We start from the raw sequence: 17,220 nt of genomic DNA on the forward strand, positions 1-17,220 counted from the left end.
TGTAAAGGCTATTTTCTCGCTGCTTTAACAGCCTTGGAGACAAGTCACGCACTCCTGTGCGTCTGGCTCTGACATCATCGGCTATGGAGTTACAGATATGGCAATGCCACTCTTGGGAGACGGCTTAGTCTTCTTGAGACGGGCAGGCTAAAGCCAGCACCATCATGTCGCTCACCTGGACGGCAAAAGACCACAAAAACATGAATCAACCCGCCGCGGCTGGACAGAAGCGATCGCGCAACGACGCGGGGAACAAAGTGACGGTGGTGCTCGGCGCGCAGTGGGGAGACGAGGGCAAAGGGAAAGTCGTCGACTTGCTGGCGACTGACGCGGACATTGTGTGCAGATGTCAGGTAAATGCTTTGGAATCGTGATTTCAGATGAGCTGTCACAGGGGTGTGTCTATGTGTTGTTGCTGAATGCCATTTTTCTTCTGAATTCAAAATGGGATCTGTCAATAACTGGCAGCGTGTTAAAGCGCAACAGGTGCTCAGAGTGGAAACACTTAACCTCTTCGATACTTAACGGAATATTTATTAGCTGGGAAACCTTATTGGCTTTTACAATAAACCGCATTTGGCATGTGCTGTGGTTTCATCGGGGTGCAGTCAATGATTTAAATGCTGCATCGGGGGAATTGAGGCTATTAAACTCAAATTTCAAAACATTTTGCAGATGCCAAATGTCTATCATTCTAGCATGTGCATGTGCAATTTATAAGCATGATTTCTCTGTTAATTCTTGTAAAGTTATAGGGTGAGGTTGCTCTGACTCACTCATTCAAAGAGACTGAATTTAAAATGCATTAAAAATCCTAATAAAAACAAGTCCAGACAGGTCAGTGTCTGTCCACTCACACAGGACACACAACCAGAGGTCACACCAACACCGAGCACACACAGTGAAGCCTGCCAGCAGTTGCTGTGTTATACTTGTTGTCCTACTTGCTCCACTGACAGGACTAGCACCCTGTGTTCTGGAGGCTTGAGAGCCCCACCCACCGGCTAGAGAGAGGTCACATTCTCAGGGTGGCTTGATATGTGAGAAGGCCAGGATTTAACCAGCAGGGAATGGAGCGGAGGGTCCACCAGCACCAGCCAAGTCTGTTAAAATAGGTGCTGGAAATCGGGAAGAGGGTGGCTTATCGCTGTCTCACAAAAATCAGAGGAGACGTGTGCATGTGGCTGAGTCTTATGTGGTGGTCCTGGGTGTTCACGCCATACTGGATCTAACTGCATTGTCATTCAAACTTGACAGTATACATATATGTACCCTGCTTTGGTTTACAGGGGGGCAACAATGCAGGACACACGGTGGTTGTGGATGGCAAAGAGTACGACTTCCACCTTCTCCCCAGTGGAATCATCAACACCAAAAGCATATCGCTCATTGGTATTTGCTTCAATATTCAGCTCTATAGAGGCCACATGTTTAATAAGACTATAAGTGAGTCAACATATTGATCTTCCTCTGCTCTTGTAGGCAATGGAGTGGTTATACATCTACCCGGCTTGTTTGAAGAGGGCGATAAAAATGATAAAAAAGGTATTTTAAGAAAATCACACATCATGCGCTAGTGTACATTCATGTACATATACTCACATATTTGTATTTCCTGATCAGGTCTGAAAGGCTGGGAGAAGAGACTAATTGTCTCAGACAGAGCCCACCTTGGTATGTACAGTATATATTACTGATTATAGTCTGACCATTCAAATAAGCAAAAGATTGTGAAGGTTGAGTTGCTTTCTGTCTCTCTGCAGTGTTTGATTTCCACCAGGTTGTGGATGGCTTACAGGAAACTGAGAGACAAGCACAAGAGGGAAAAAAGTAAGGACATTTACTAAAAATCTACTTTAATCTTATACATTATGTTACATCTTTCTCTTTGTGTGCCAAAATATAAGCATTGGAACAACCAAGAAGGGCATTGGACCTGCGTACTCCAGCAAGGCATCTCGCACCGGCCTACGTGTATGTGACCTCCTGGGTGACTTTAAGGACTTTTCTTTGAAGTAAGGATTGTGGGAACATGCCAAACACAAATATCATTATGTGCAATTGTGGCATAATTCATTTTTTTCTTTCAGATTCAAGAACCTTGTCCACCAGTATCAGTCCATGTATCCATCCTTGACAGTTGACGTTGACGACCAACTGAGAAAACTCAAGGTGCACATTGATGAAATTACAGAAGTGATGCATTGTTGCAACACAACTCATCTTTTGTGTTCCTTGTATCATGCAGGAATACGCTGAGAGATTGCGGCCGATGGTGAGAGACGGGGTCTATTACATGTATGAAGCTCTTCATGGATCTCCAAAGAAGATTTTGGTTGAAGGGGCCAATGCTGCTCTGCTCGACATTGACTTTGGTAAGGTTATTAGTGATAATATTTATTTTGTTCTGTGATTTTGGAGGATCTGGGATGGAGTCAATGCTATGGATACATATGAAAATCTTCTCTTTAGGCACATATCCTTTTGTGACATCATCAAACTGCACTGTGGGCGGGGCGTGCACTGGTCTCGGCATCCCTCCGCTGAATATTGGTGATGTTTTTGGTGTATCTAAGGCCTACACCACCAGAGTGGGAATCGGAGCCTTTCCTACAGAACAACTGAATGTAAGAGTTACTTTAAAAAATGAGTAAGATTACTGGGACATGTAGACTCTGTGATGTCACATGCTTTCTTAGCCTTCATATTGTATGAAGAGGAAACACATGACATGTTATGTAACTCGCTGATATTGAGCTTGACATGTACAGTTTGTTTGTGATCATGTGGCTGACACACAGGCGGCAGGGCAGGGGGGCGGGGGAGTAGTGGGTGTTCTCTGGCCGAGTGCAGCTGTCAAATTTTGTGAGAGACTGGCTCAAATACTCTTTACCTCTTATGCAGGTCACATGTTCACAGGGATAAATTTAGGGCCAGAGTCTGGGTTCGGGATATATTTACTGTGTTAGACGGGGTTATGTTACTTGTCACGGGAGCTGGGCATAGGGACATAGGTCAAGATGTTAAAACTTTACCCCCCTTCCCCCAGTCCATGTGATATTTTATTGTATTCAGCTGTGTTGTAAGTGTACTGATTTCAGTTTTTAGTTTCTTGGAGAATTATAAAATGCCTGATGTTATTTAAAATCAAAAAAGCAGATTTTCCTCTCAACCCATAATGCTATTTATCAGTTTAAATTGTTTTGGTCTGAGTACAAAGGGTTGGAGATATCAGCCACAAAGATGTCTGCCTTCTCTTGAATATAAAGGAACTTAATGGCACTCAGCTTGTGTTGCTCAAAGCACCAAAAAATGAGTAGCCACAACTGAAAAACTCAACAGCAGTGTCTCTTTCCAGAAATCCTGACCTGGTTACTTAAGATTATACACAGACCTTGGAAGTGTGTCACAAGCCTCTTGTTCCTGAGTAGATGCATGGTTCCTTCTGCACCTGTGATACAACTGATGCGTGTAGTTCGATATAAAAAAAGGAAGAGTGCATCTTCTTATGGACAAGAGGCTTGTGCTCGTGACAGCTTGAGATGTAAACTTAGGCTAAATGCCATACTCCTCAGCTGAATTGTAATTTTATCTAATTCAATGGAGCTAAGTGAACTAGCAGTAGATGTACACTTCCTTCTGCACGGTGATTCAGTTGGCGGTTGTAGTTCCATTGAAAGAACCTGCACATAACTGCTCACAACCAGGTCTGCAGATCACCTTGAGTAGCCGGGTTGCTATTCTTGGAAGGAGCCATTGCTGTTGAGATTTCTTAATGCATGTTTGGGGCTTTGAGCCGAGTGCCATCTAGTTAAATTGATCAGAGAGAAGGCAGGCAACTTAAAGCCAATATCTCATCAACAACTCACACCAAAACAATATTAATATTAAATAGCACTACAGGGAAGAGGTAAAATATAACTTGTGATTTTAGGGTGATTGTCCCTTTAAAGTCAGGCGTCTAATAATCTAAAATAATAAAGTAACTTTTTTTCCTGTTGACTATAGCCAGTAGGAGAGCTGCTGCAGACAAGGGGTCATGAAGTCGGTGTAACCACAGGAAGGAAGCGACGTTGCGGCTGGTTGGATCTTGTCATCGTCAGATACGCTCATATGATTAATGGTTTCACCGCGTGAGTGATTACAACATTTTAAACAAATCATCAGCTCTTTTGTGGTTATGTTTGACTATTGACACACATTTACCCTACAAACGTACTCTTCACCCCTCCACCATCATAAATCATGCTCTAAACAGCACATGTTAAAAAGTTCTCCGATGTTACCTTCCCTACAGCATTGCTTTGACAAAACTCGACATTCTGGATGTGCTGGATGAAATTAAAGTGGGAGTCGCATACAAACTCAACGGAAAGAGAATTCCCCATTTCCCAGGTGATTTAGCAGAAGAAACGCTATGTAGAAGAAGACTTTGTAAAGTTGTCTGCTTTGTTAGATGATGGATAACATTGATAAGTAATAATTGATTTATTTCATTAACAGCTAACATGGACGTTTTACACAAAGTGGAGGTTGAGTATGAGACCTTCCCTGGTTGGAAGACGGACACATCTGCAGCCAGGAAGTGGAACGACCTCCCAGCCAAGGCACAAAACTACATCCGCTTCATTGAGAACCACATTGGAGTTCCCAGTATGTCTGACACAAACGAAACTTACATATCTTTACTTTGCAGAGTACACAGTCGACATGTTTCCTGAAGGCCTCCAAATCAAAATAAATAGTAATGCACAAACTTCATGATATCCATTAGGTGGCACTATTAATTCAAAAAACAAAAACAAAAACAAAACAATCCTTCCTAGGCTGGATAGTTGTGACTGCTGCAGTTTTGTACACTTTTCTTATCTTTCTATTTGTGTTTGTCTCTTTTTAGTCAAGTGGGTTGGTGTTGGAAAGTCCAGAGAGTGCATGATCCAGATGTTCTAGACGGACACCTTTATCTCCTCTTGATGGAATCACAGACGACGTGGCATCTTTTCATCATCTAAACAGATTTTCTCCCCATTACTTAATAAATAAAACATGTATGTCACCTTTGAGCAGTGATGGGTATGTTTTGGGGTTTTTTGCAGTTAAATATTCTTGTCATTTTTATAGGCTATTAGATTTAATTATAAGGTATATGTGTCATTATACCAGCACAAATGTTTTCAAATAAAAGTTAACAGATTAATGAAAATATAAATGACTGATGCAATTGTCCATAAACTGTTTAGAGTTGTGTGTATTTGGATTAATGATAACTTTAAGTCAATGAATCAAGAGAAAAAAAAACTTAATCTGCTTGCTTAAGTCATCATCAATATGATGGAAAGAGAGGCGAGCATTTGGAATTTCACACATCTGGAGAAGTTCTTCATCCTGTCATTGGTTGCAGTAGTGCAGTGTAACTATGTACATTTACTTAAGTACTGTACATGAGTATGAATTTCAGTTACTTGTAATTTACTTGAGTCTGTTCTTTTCATGCCACATTATACTTCTATTCCACTACATTCCAGAGGAAAATACTTCTTACTTTACTATATTTATCTGAAAGATTTAGTTACTAGTGCCTTTACAAATTAAGATTTTTCAATAAGAAATGCATGAGGCTTTGTTGAAATTTAAACTGCGCACAAGTACAAGTACACCTGAAACTAGTGATTTTTTATTAATCAATTTGCTGTTTTTAACAAAAAAATAATTGGTAAGTATATTTGATAAACATTTAATTTATATTGAATAATATGTTTTTTGGGGGTGTTTTTTCTGGATTTGGTACTTTTGGTACTTTGATACTTTAAGTACACGTTCCTGATTATACTTAGTTTTACTTAAGTATAATTTTCAATGCATGTTTTTTGTAACAGAGTATTTTTTACAGTGTGATAATAGTAGCTACTTTTACTTAAGTAAAGTTTCTGAATACTCCCTCCACCACGGATTTGTTGTTGTGATGTTAATGTGTGTACTTTTACTCAAGTGTTTCACGTTCTCACAGGTTGAAATGTAAACACAAAATGAAAAAAATCGTGCAGCCCTTGAAGGCAGCACGGTGAGGACGAGGTAAATGTGGAAACAAAAATCACGTGACAGCAGCGCCGCTGTGGGATTGGCTCTGAGCTCTCACGTGGCAATAAAGGATGAATGTGATTGGCTCGTTGCTGTCTCGCTACAATTTTCCCGCAACAAGCAAGAAGTGTGGAGGTCCGTAATAACACGGCGGGACTTTTTTCGTTGAGAAAATGCCGAAACGAGCTTGTCCTTTCCCGGAAACCTTCTCCTCTCAGTACAAAATACACGTCGGACAACGGGAACTGAACAATTACGGCGTGTTTGGGAACAAATACAGGCAAGAAATCTACGGTAAGGACCCGTTATATCATTGCGTTATGGTGTTAGCTAATGCTAGCTTCGTCGATGCGCCCATTTGCTGGTTGTTTTGTCTGCGTAGCGGTCGGTTAAGACTCACGTATACAACCTAAAAACAGTCGCATTTGTCACTTTTGGTGCCTTTGTCGATGTTCTTTTAATAATTAGTCGTGTACAGCTAATGTGAGCTCTTTAGTGGATCCTGCTTACATCAAAACTTAAAGGGTTTATTGTTGTCACGTGCAAAACAAGAGTTTAGCGATTGTTAAATGAGATATGTATTCATGGTCTATTTGCCAGTAGTGACAGTTGTCCTCTGAGCTACAATGATGTTGATAAAATGCTGTCTGATTGGTTTCGATGTCTCGTAAACACTAGTTTCTCGGGCGCCCCGGGGCGGTCAGCTGACTTAGTCACGTGTGATTTCACTTTTGGCTCTATTTTACCTCATAGAAAAGACAAAGAACTTGCTCTTCAACGGTGCGAAAGCTGTGATGGGCAAAATATGGACTGGAGAGGAGAGATGCACCGACCCGCAGCAAACTGGACAACCTGATACACCTGTAAGCAACCAGACACTGCTGAGAGGACAGACACTGATTGGACATGATGGGAGACTGACAAGAGCTAACCCTGCACCAGGTGAGTCTGAACTACTGAAAGGATGACTACAGTTTAGATAGATTTTGAGCACACAGAAATGGCGACACCGAAAGGCTCAGCATGAAAAATATATTCTAATATGTAAAACAGTATCTTAATTGTGGGGATAAATCACAAGTTTCAATATGACACTATATTATATTGATATCTCTGACAATATATTTGCAAATATCACAAAGCCACAATATAATTAGTTATACTTTGTATTTTTTTATGCTTCTCATTATGTGCCTGCTGCTAGACAGCTGTTAAATGTTTAGGAAGGAGGTGCACTTGGACGCAAATCGATGTATCCTTACATCCCCGATCTCTACTATGTTTCCTAAGCACCAGTTGCCATGCATGCACCTTCTTCAACAATTGACTGAAGACAGTAGCCAGTCTTTTCACCCATTTATTTCTTATTATTGTCCTCTGTAAGGTATCACAGTACATTAGCTTATCCTAACCCCCAGACTAGATTTGGGCAACTCCTACAGTCTGTGACAGGCTAAATGGTAGTCACTGAGACAGAAAGCCCCAGTAGGGTTGACACTAAAATAGTAAACAAAGTCCAAACATGTGAGAACAGTGACATCTGCTGATGTAAGAGCAATAGCTTAGTCCTCTAAAGTACTCTGACACAACCTGTGGAAGTAGATTTTTTGGAGTACTTGTTTACTCACTTGTTTAACCTGCTTATTTTCAATCAAGACCTTACAAAGTTCAAACCTGAGGGTGCATTCAGAGGTCCACATGAATATTCATATTAAAATAGTCAACCGTGTAGAGTAAAGATTGTATTTACTGTCAAACAGCTGACAGAGTGGAAATCCTGTAGCTCAACAAGGACAGATATTGTTAAACCGCAGTTTAGAGTACAAGTTCGACCAAGATCATCACAAATATACTTAGCATATTAATTCATTATTTTTGTGTCGCGACAAATCATTTAGCCCGTCCCACATTGGATTACAAGGAACCATTATTGAATGAACATCTAAAGCTTTTGCATATGAAATGAACTGCTCAAATGAGAAACTAACATCTATGAATGACCTTGATAAAGTGGGTTTTTTAAATCTTCTTCTAGATAACTGGCAAATGGTTTCATATGTCTCCGCCAAACCTTCAATTTGTTATTTTGCTGTGATTCTTTGATTTGATTCATGTGGCAGATTTAACATAATATACAGGTTCACATTTTCAAATCTATTTTAGTACAATACTCACATACCCAGGGTAGAGATACAGTTGGTCTGCGGGGAGCCGGTCAAGTAAATAGGTGAACACCAGACAAAAATCTCCATATCGCAGCTGTAGTTTGTGGGCAGATGTTGCAATACATGTCAAGGTTTCAGCATCCAAAAAGAGGTTTACAACACGAATCTAGTGAAAATAGCTTAATCGGAGCGCCCAGTATCTGGCCTGGTAGAGTAGGTGCCCCATGTATAAAGGCTATGTCTTTGCCGCAGCAGCAACGGGTTCGATTTCGTCCTCGGCCCTTTGCTGCAGGTCATTCGCTCTCTCTTGCTCCCTCTCCGCTATAGCTGTCATGGCTATAAAGACCATAAAAGCTAATAAAAATAATCTATTAAAAAAGAAAAAAGAAAGAAAATGGCTCAATTGTTTCCCTTTAGCCAAAGTAAAGGTCACTCCCAAAAGCGGGAGTGTGATGTCACCATGTTGACACTCAAGTGGCATTCATTACACCTAACGTACATTGGAAGAGTTAAACATCACCGTAATCATTCCTCCTGTCTGTACTGGTCCCGGGGCGATCCCTTCCTAAAGCAGTTCATTTTAAGTGAAGGTGTACAAAACACAGATCCACAGATCTTTTACCCTGTTAAAAAAAATCAGCTTAAGCTGTAACAAGGCTTCGCCAGGCTGAGTTAGAAAAATCAAGTGGGTACCTTTATAGTATTTTTAGTATAAAATTCCACAAGGAAACACTTAAAAAATGGGCCAGAGTACAAGGAGCCACTTCGGATTCCAAAATCTAATGTGTAGTTCATTTCATGCTTTTCACCAGCAGATGTCAGAGTTGTAACAGATTTGGATGCTCCGTTTGGTCACTTTTCTTTTTCGGGATGTATGTGTGCTTTATGTGTAGGTGCACCAGCAGCTCCTGCAGGCTGCTGTGTGTGTCAGAAGAGCCAGGGGTCCAGAACACCATGCTCTCAATGTGACCGTCTCGCCTGTTCCTCCTGTACCCGACAGTGCTCCAGCTGCTCCAGCCTCTGCTGCTCTGTCTGCACCATCATAGAGTAAGTCCACGTTTAAAGCGAACCAGCAGGATCTACTTTGTTATAATTGGTTCTCCTCATAAACGGCTAATTGTGACAGTGGCATTTTTTTATTTGTCACTTAAAATAGATACAACTTAAAATTTCTATAGTTTAAATTTGAATAATTAGGCGTGTCTGCAAAGCCATGCCTCTTCCACACATGCATTAATGTTGTGACTCATTAAAATGCAATACCTGTATTCAGCAAGTGTGGGCAGGAAAATAGGGCTGTAAAGACAGTTCATTGCATCCCTTGCTGCGATCCAGCTGCAGTGTTTTTTCTTATTCTTCTTTTTTTTTTTCTAGTCGTGCCAGCTTCAAAGTATCATTAGACCCCTTTAAACTGAGAGACTGTGCACGTTGAGGTTAATTAGGTGTCACTTGGAAAATCACTAGCTTCAGGATTAAAGACATGTTTATACAAGGTGTGGGGTGCAAGCTGTTTCTCATCTGTTCTGTTAAAGGCATTCTTCCTGTGCTCGTACTGTGGGTGCAGACTGAGTACAGACTGCAGTACTGTAGGGTTGTGTGCATCAATGCCACTGGCCCAAAAAACTCCTGTAGATTTATTGCATTTGACAAAAAGAAAATCGGCTTTGGTGCGTGAATAAACCCGTAGACAAGCCAAAACCATGACCCGGCTCAACCCTAAACTTTGTGTGGTTTTTAATCAGTTTTGGCTGGAATGCCACTAAGTTGCAAACAGAGCTCTAAAAGTGAATTTGCTGGATGTTAGTACACCAGAAAGCAATGGAAAAAAGGAAGGAAAGCTGCTTATTCATCTTTCGAGTATGAAGAAGCAACTACGCACTTTTGCAGCCACCTTTCAAGTCAACAGGGGGTGAGTATTTGATGCTTTAAAGAACTCAAACTTCTTGGAGCAGGCTTTGGTACAAGATTTATTTTTATCCGACAGGCAATCTGTTAGAGAATAGTTTCTCTTAAGTTATTCATGTGAAAATGTGCAGGATAGTTTTCCATCATCATTGCTTGAAATATAAGCCTCGTTCACTAAAGGTTCACCATTCCATTAAACGCAAGCTTTGCAGTGGTCAAGTCAACTTTATTTATATAGCACATTTCATACAATGTAACCTCAATGTGCTTTACACACAAAATGACATAAAGTAGGGCGCCCTCACCAGATTTACTAGTTATTATGGGCACAGTTAGGAGACCAGTGTCTGATCTGAGAGTTCTGGAGTGCAACATGTTTGTGTTTATAGACCTTGTTGGCTTTGCGCATCATGTTTTGTGGCGGTTGCTAAGGTGTTAGAAGAGGTCAGCCATTATGCTGCGTTCACATGCAATCACACAGCCGATAGATGGCACATGGACAACACATTAAACAAACAAAGTCAGACAGTGTGGCAGGAGGGTAAAACGCAGCATGCATCACGATATGTTGCAATGGTGATGACATGTTGTTTACAAAGAATGGGATCAAATAGACTGGATTAGTTTGTCTTTATTATATTAAGTATTTTTTCTAGTAATGACTAGTAATTGCCCAGTTTTCCCCTTGTGCACAAGAGTTATGCGACACCCGGTTATAAATTTGATTGCAGAGAATGTCAAAGTTCATTTTCATCATTTCATTTTTTTTTTCCATTTTTCTCAAACAGCCCGCAACATAGTACAAAACAAGCTTTCATGCAGTAGTCTGCAGGCAACAAAATCCACAAAACAAACAGAAACAAAAAAACAACAGCACAGCATGACAATTAAAAGACCCCACCTCCACTCCCAACAGCACACAACACTCCACCTGACATACTTCTGTGGCTTTCTATCAATAAATCTTCTGAAACAACCAAACATTTCAATGAATCTTGACTCTCAATCCTCCTTTGGCAAGCAGTAACTCATATGAGTCTTCAGCATTCAGGAGATCAATCCAGTCCTTAAAACATGGTGTGCTTGTATTTTTTTTCCTGTTTCTTGAGCTTTGTATAATCTTTGCTGCATCAAGGAAATCTGCAGCCAACCCAAACTGTGCCTGGGATGGAAAAAAGTTAAAATTCTTTGACTTTGAATGGCAATGCCGTCTTTTGTTGTACTGCCAGTTTTCTGTGCGGGCCTTGATGATGTTTGGTTTGCCATCTACCATCTCCCTGATTTCATGTGAATGCAGCATTATTCAGAGTTGGTGATTCAATAACCAGGTCACGCCTCAGATAAGACTCTGAAACACAAACTGCTCACAATATGCGTCAAATCAATAAAAGATGTGTTTTTAACTGTTTGCTAAATAATTGTAATGTGATATTTTCTCTTTGTTCCACAGCTACAGTGGGCAATATGACGAAGTACTGTGCTGCAGCTGCTCAACGTGAAGGAACTCTTGGAGGAATCAGAAGTTTATGCTTGAATATATGTAGTTGCCTTACATGATATTACTAAGACTGCATTTTATACCTGTGATTTTTTTTTTTTATGTGATCCAAATGTTTTCATGTATATATGTATTGCATCCCAAAAGTAACTGAAATAAACTTGAACTCTTTTGTAAACAGTTAAATGTTCAGATCTCTTCAGTGCATCTTTACTACAGTCATTATGTATTTTGAACAATTAAGGGGTCCAGTAACATAAGTGTTGAATAATGCAGGACTCGGTGTCTGAATGAAAATCAGCCAATTAGCCAAAAGGTTACTTCAAGTGTTGCGGATACATCAGCAGGTGGCAGCACACTTCAAGGACTCGGCTGAGAGATGAGTTCCTTTCAGGTTGGGCCACATTCAGGGTAATACTGAAACCCTGCTCCCTTATCGGATGAATACATTTATCTCACTATGCTAAAGAAGCACATTTTCAGCCTTTTAGTTGAAGTTTTGTCTTGACTTGGCAATGAAAATGAAATTCCAATCCAGCCTTCCTGGGCTGACCTTGAGAATCTGCTCTCAAATGTATTTATTAAAACAAGGAGAAGTTGAAGAGAACCAGGGCTTCTGCAGCAGACAGTTTGGCTACAATTATCCCCTCTGGACATGACCTTGAGGTGCAGTCATCACTTTCTCTTTGGCTCAGGCTCGTCGCTGATGATGACTGGTTTCAGGGTCAGGTATTGTACACTGTGAGTAATTGTTCTTGGTGGCAGAAGTCCTGAACACTGCTTTATTGAAATCAATCACATGACATGGTGTTATAGATATTAGCTTGGATGAGTGCACTTCCTGGAGCTTATTGCAAGTGCGCCTATGAGCCGTTGAGTCACATCCCCTGCTCAGCAGGCCAGTTGTGGCTCCAGTCTTTGGGGAGCTCTGCAGTTGGTGTTCGAGGGCACTGCTTGATTTCTGGCTGAATGAACAGACAGCTGCTGGCAGGCAAGGCGTCAAGTTGTCTGCACATTTCTTGATAAGGCTATAAGGAACTGAGAGGTGGACATAAAACACTTGTGCGGAAGATATATTTTTGAGTTTGCATGCCATTTTTTATTTGCTTTTATTGAAGATAAAAGATGGAAACCACCATAAATGTCCAAAACTCTAAAGCTGGAGGATGTGTTGTGAGCAAATTAATTGTAATAATTCTGTTTTACAGGGCTGAGACATTTAGTCAGGTACCGTTTGATAATAGGTTTATGAAGTAAAGTTATTTATCAAGAAAAAAAAAATATATATATAATTAATATATTCATTATTTACCGTTTCTCAAGAGTAGGAATGTGTTTTTAATTAAAGGAATATTTCACCCATAAAACGACAGTTTGTGTACTGTGTGTGACTGTTTTTCTCAAATGTCTCCAATGTGAACAGAATCAAAATAAGGCAAACATTCTTCGTGAATTAAACTAAATGGGGTTCCAAATTTAACAACAACAAACTACATCAAAAGGTCTTTTCAAAAACTGTTGCACAACGTGTGCAGTGTAATCCAAGTTTCATTTATCCAGTTTGCTCAGTTTTCCAACACACATGCATTTTTGCCAGATCCTCACTATTTAAAACCGACCTGAAGTGGAAGTTATCTATGCTCTTCTTAAAGCCAGACTCCAATGCTTAGGTCTTTTAGTAAAATGCTTGTGCTTATGAAGTACTGAGCATACAACTTCATAAATGAGACTTGGATTAAACTGGATGAGTTGTGTAAGAGTTTGTAAAGATGTTTTGATATAGCTTTACTGTAGTTAAACATGGATAAATCAGTTTGTTCACCCTTTTCCATGGAGGCCTGCGAGACAAACATTTTCTTTAAAAATTTAAGGTAATACGGCATGACTTTTTGATTTACAAATGGACATTTTGTGGCCGACATATTCCTTTAAAATATGTAAAATCAAAGATGAATCCATAACATTTCCGACTGTGTATTGTGCTAATTAATGAATAAATATTGTCAAGTTGACATCCAGAACTCTAAGATGTGCAGCCTAATGATGACTTTCTTTGTTGAGGCAGAGCTAAACTTGTACTTTTAAACTCACTGTGAATGTAAAGTTTTGCTGAATGAAACATTTTGTATGTGTGCACATGTACAGTTACAGTTACAAAAGAGAAAGAAACTATTAGTCGCCCCCTCCAGTGTCAGAGCGAGCATCCCTCTGCTCCTTTCTGACCTGGGTGATGAGTTTGTCTTCACCAGCTGAGTAACACAGTTAGGAATAATGAGTCAACGCAACTCTTAAATATTCAAAGCCCTGTTTGGACCATCAAAAAGACACTTCATTATCCAGTTATCTCAGCCAATTTCCTGTGATCCATCATTGCATCAGACCTCCCTTTGATACCCTTTTATCCAGAACAAAGGGAGTAATGTTATGCCTGACAGTCGAGAAAAGGACGCAAAGACCACAATATCATGACTCACCTCAATTTAAAGTGGAAATAGACACGTTTTGTGCTTTAACTTATCCTAAAGTGCACTTGTATAACCCTGTTTGTAGTTGTTTTGACCACTCATAGTTCTTTCACACTACAAGTCACATTCACACACACGTCATACAAGGTGCCATCCACTACTCTGTTTACCAATCATAAACAATCATACACCAATGGAACAGCCATCGGGAGGAATTTGGGGTTTAGTATCTTGCCCAAAAATAATTCCGTATATTGACAGAGGGAGTTGGGGATCGATCCACCAACCTTCCAGTTATTGGACAGCTGCCCCCTGTTTGCAGGTACATTCTCCTGTGAAAACGAGGGCTTGATTTAAGTGCCTCAGCTACTGCCTAAACAAACAAGAAGAGGATAGTACTCTTCTGTTTTTTTTCCCCCAGTAGCTATATCCCCAGTTCCCAAAGAGTATCAACCCACCTGACACCAGACATTAGTATGAAATCATAAAGACATTGGACTCTTACATCAGACAGACATTAAATTTGGGTTGGAATAAAAATCGTGTTGGCGATGTTTTAAATGTCTAACAACATTAGAAATTTTACATTGTGCAGGCGTTAACATTATGAGATTTTTCAGACGGTTTGTTCTTCATACTTTATGACTACATGTTGATATTCTAAGTCAAGATGACATTGGCACAAGACATTTGGAAGACCTTAGATTCTGGTCAACAAAGCAACTTAAAACTAACAAAATATCAACGTCATCCATCTTTAACATTCTACATCAAATTGACATTGGCGAATGATTTTGTCTTGACTTTGAATTTGGGTCACCCAACATCACAATCGAAGTTTAACCAGATATCAATGTCTAAGGATGTTGTTTGGCAGCTGGTAATGTAAGTTTTTTGCCATTACTATCCTCAGTGGCAGAGATGGTGGACGGTGACACAATTGAAGTAACTACGGAAAACAAACTGCAGTCTGTCCTGTGATGTTGGTTGTTGTCAGGCTCCAAGGAACAAGAATCGATCCTTTTGTCTTTGTGACAGCGATGCCAACAATAATACCACTTGGAAATTCGAAGTGGGTTGGGTTGAAAACTTGTTTCTTTTTACTTCAATCTCATCTAATGCCTCAATACTTATTGGAAATCATTTTGGTGATACTGGCAGTAGTGGCTGTATTGTATCTCTTCCAAATCTGAAAAATTAGGAGTCCATAAAAAAAACTTGGACTCCAAATAAAGATCAATACAGAGTCGTTTAGAGGCGACTTGCCTGTCTGTCGTCCAAAACATTTCCCATATTCAGTGTTGACTTATTAAAGGGAAGGATGCTAAAGCTCCTCTCCCCTCCCTGCTCTCTGTTAACCCCATAATTATGTGTTTATGTACCTTCAAAAACAACAAAGTGCAGCTGTCAAGGTTTTCAGCACATCCCCATCCGTGATACTTAAAGAAGAAAAAAAGGTCACTGTGTGCTGCCCCCCCAACCACCAGTGGTCCTCATCTTCCTCTCTGGTGCATGTATGGATAGGGCTGGGTGTCTGTGAGGAGAAGAGGGGGCAACATAATCACCCACGGCGCTCCAGACAGGACCAACTGCAGTCGGCCAGCGGGAGCACGTGGCTTTGTCTTTCACCCATTCTTGTGGGGACCAGCTGTGGTCTGAGTGCGGCGAGCGTCGAGCCCAGTGATGCTGCTGCTATAAATATGCGTCAACGAGTGTGAGTAAGTGACAGCTGTACAGTGGACCAAGGACACACTGTCTTGGCACTGTCAGGGAGAGCCACTCCAAAAAAGGCAAACCCAGTGTGAGAGCACTAGTTGATATGTATTTATGCACTTGCAGCAACTGATGTGTGGTATATACAGCTCAGATTGCAGCTTTAGATTGCGTCGAACTTGTTTTGCTTCAAATGTTGATTTCGACTTGGCAAAAATGGTCCCTTATTTACAGTTACATTATTAATTGGGAATTCAATTGTTCTCATTTCTTGGGTGCATTTGGATTTCCTAAAAGTAAAATGAATTCCTCCCCACAAATTAAGTGGATGATAACCATATGCATGTGTGTTCATACGAATAAAGAGCAAAAGAAAACTACCCATGCGTGTGTGTGTGTGTGTGTGTGTGCGCATTGTCTGTACACAAGCGCATGTGTGACTGTGTTTGTGTGCCCTTTTCAAGTGTGACCACCTGTCTTTTGTTAAGAAATAAATAAATAAACACAGGCCACACCAGCTGTCCCTGGCAGTCCGTCCCTTCAGAGGTCAAGGGCTCCCACCGCTGGCCTTGTTGAGGTGGTGGACACTTACAACTTTCCTCTCAACTTCTCTCAAGTACCTCTAAACACACACACACAAACACACAAGACCACTCAACGGCCAAATGAGCCCGGCTTTGAGCCTCGGAGAGGAATGTTTTATTACACCATCGAGTTACACCGCACATATCCGAGCTCGTCACCCTGCAGCTAAGCCCTATCACATGGCCCCGACTTTCCATGTGAAGGTTTGGGTCTATAAGAAAAGCACACACACCAGGCAGTCTAAGCCCTGGGTCCCGTTAGGCAGATGTGAGATGTTGGTGCCAGCGAGCGCTCTGAGGCCTGCCGCTGTGGATGTTTACAGTGCGAGGTGGCCGCAGCATTGCAGAGGGCCCTTATTTACTGTGAGCTGGCCGAGGCTGTTCAGGGTGTTTATGAATGATCTTGGGAGGACATTGTTTTCTTTATGTTGGAGCTGCCTGGCTAGCGCCGCTGTGTCGTCTGTTTGTGCATAAAGTACGTGCTGGGGAGCTGGGCCAGACAATAGCCTGGCTGAGCTACTACCCACGCACACAATAGAGTGGTGGGATGAGGCCGAGGTTTGGGGCCGTGGTTTTGGGGGCTGTGGGGGTGGAGGTAGGATAGATGGGGGCAGGGGCAGTTGGATGCGGCCCTTGTCTATATGGAGTTCCCAGAGTGGGTGAGTTGGGTTTGGGGGGAGGGTGGTGGGAACCCGAGCACATCCCCATTGGGATCACGTAGCAGAGCAGCTGGATTTCTTTCATGGTGCAGCGGGGAAATAATTAAAAGTTCTTGCCATTGAAAGTGTCCGGTGAACTGGCATGAAATCCCT

The 17,220-nt window shown here is 41.1% G+C and overlaps 2 protein-coding genes across 2 annotated transcripts; both read left to right on the top strand.

Moving 5' to 3' along the window:
• The first annotated feature begins 12 nt into the window (after positions 1-12).
• adss1 (adenylosuccinate synthase 1) lies at positions 13-5,063 on the top strand. Its single transcript, XM_042500683.2, has 13 exons — positions 13-353; positions 1,290-1,392; positions 1,483-1,545; positions 1,624-1,674; positions 1,764-1,830; positions 1,908-2,015; positions 2,091-2,172; positions 2,249-2,375; positions 2,473-2,627; positions 4,009-4,133; positions 4,298-4,395; positions 4,504-4,653; positions 4,898-5,063. Exons 1-13 carry the CDS (start codon positions 165-167, stop codon positions 4,948-4,950), a joined length of 1,371 nt encoding a protein of 456 aa, XP_042356617.1. The 5' UTR covers positions 13-164; the 3' UTR covers positions 4,951-5,063.
• Positions 5,064-6,150: 1,087 nt separating this feature from the next.
• Positions 6,151-11,832, top strand: siva1 (SIVA1, apoptosis-inducing factor). The gene is made up of 4 exons (XM_042501476.2): positions 6,151-6,372; positions 6,832-7,020; positions 9,137-9,290; positions 11,599-11,832. Exons 1-4 carry the CDS (start codon positions 6,252-6,254, stop codon positions 11,645-11,647), a joined length of 513 nt encoding a protein of 170 aa, XP_042357410.1. The 5' UTR covers positions 6,151-6,251; the 3' UTR covers positions 11,648-11,832.
• The last annotated feature ends 5,388 nt before the right edge of the window (positions 11,833-17,220 follow it).

The sequence above is a fragment of the Plectropomus leopardus genome, chromosome 14 (assembly GCF_026936395.1).
Source record: "Plectropomus leopardus strain MGB_pleo_1.0 chromosome 14, ASM2693639v1, whole genome shotgun sequence".
Lineage (NCBI taxonomy): Eukaryota > Metazoa > Chordata > Actinopteri > Perciformes > Serranidae > Plectropomus > Plectropomus leopardus.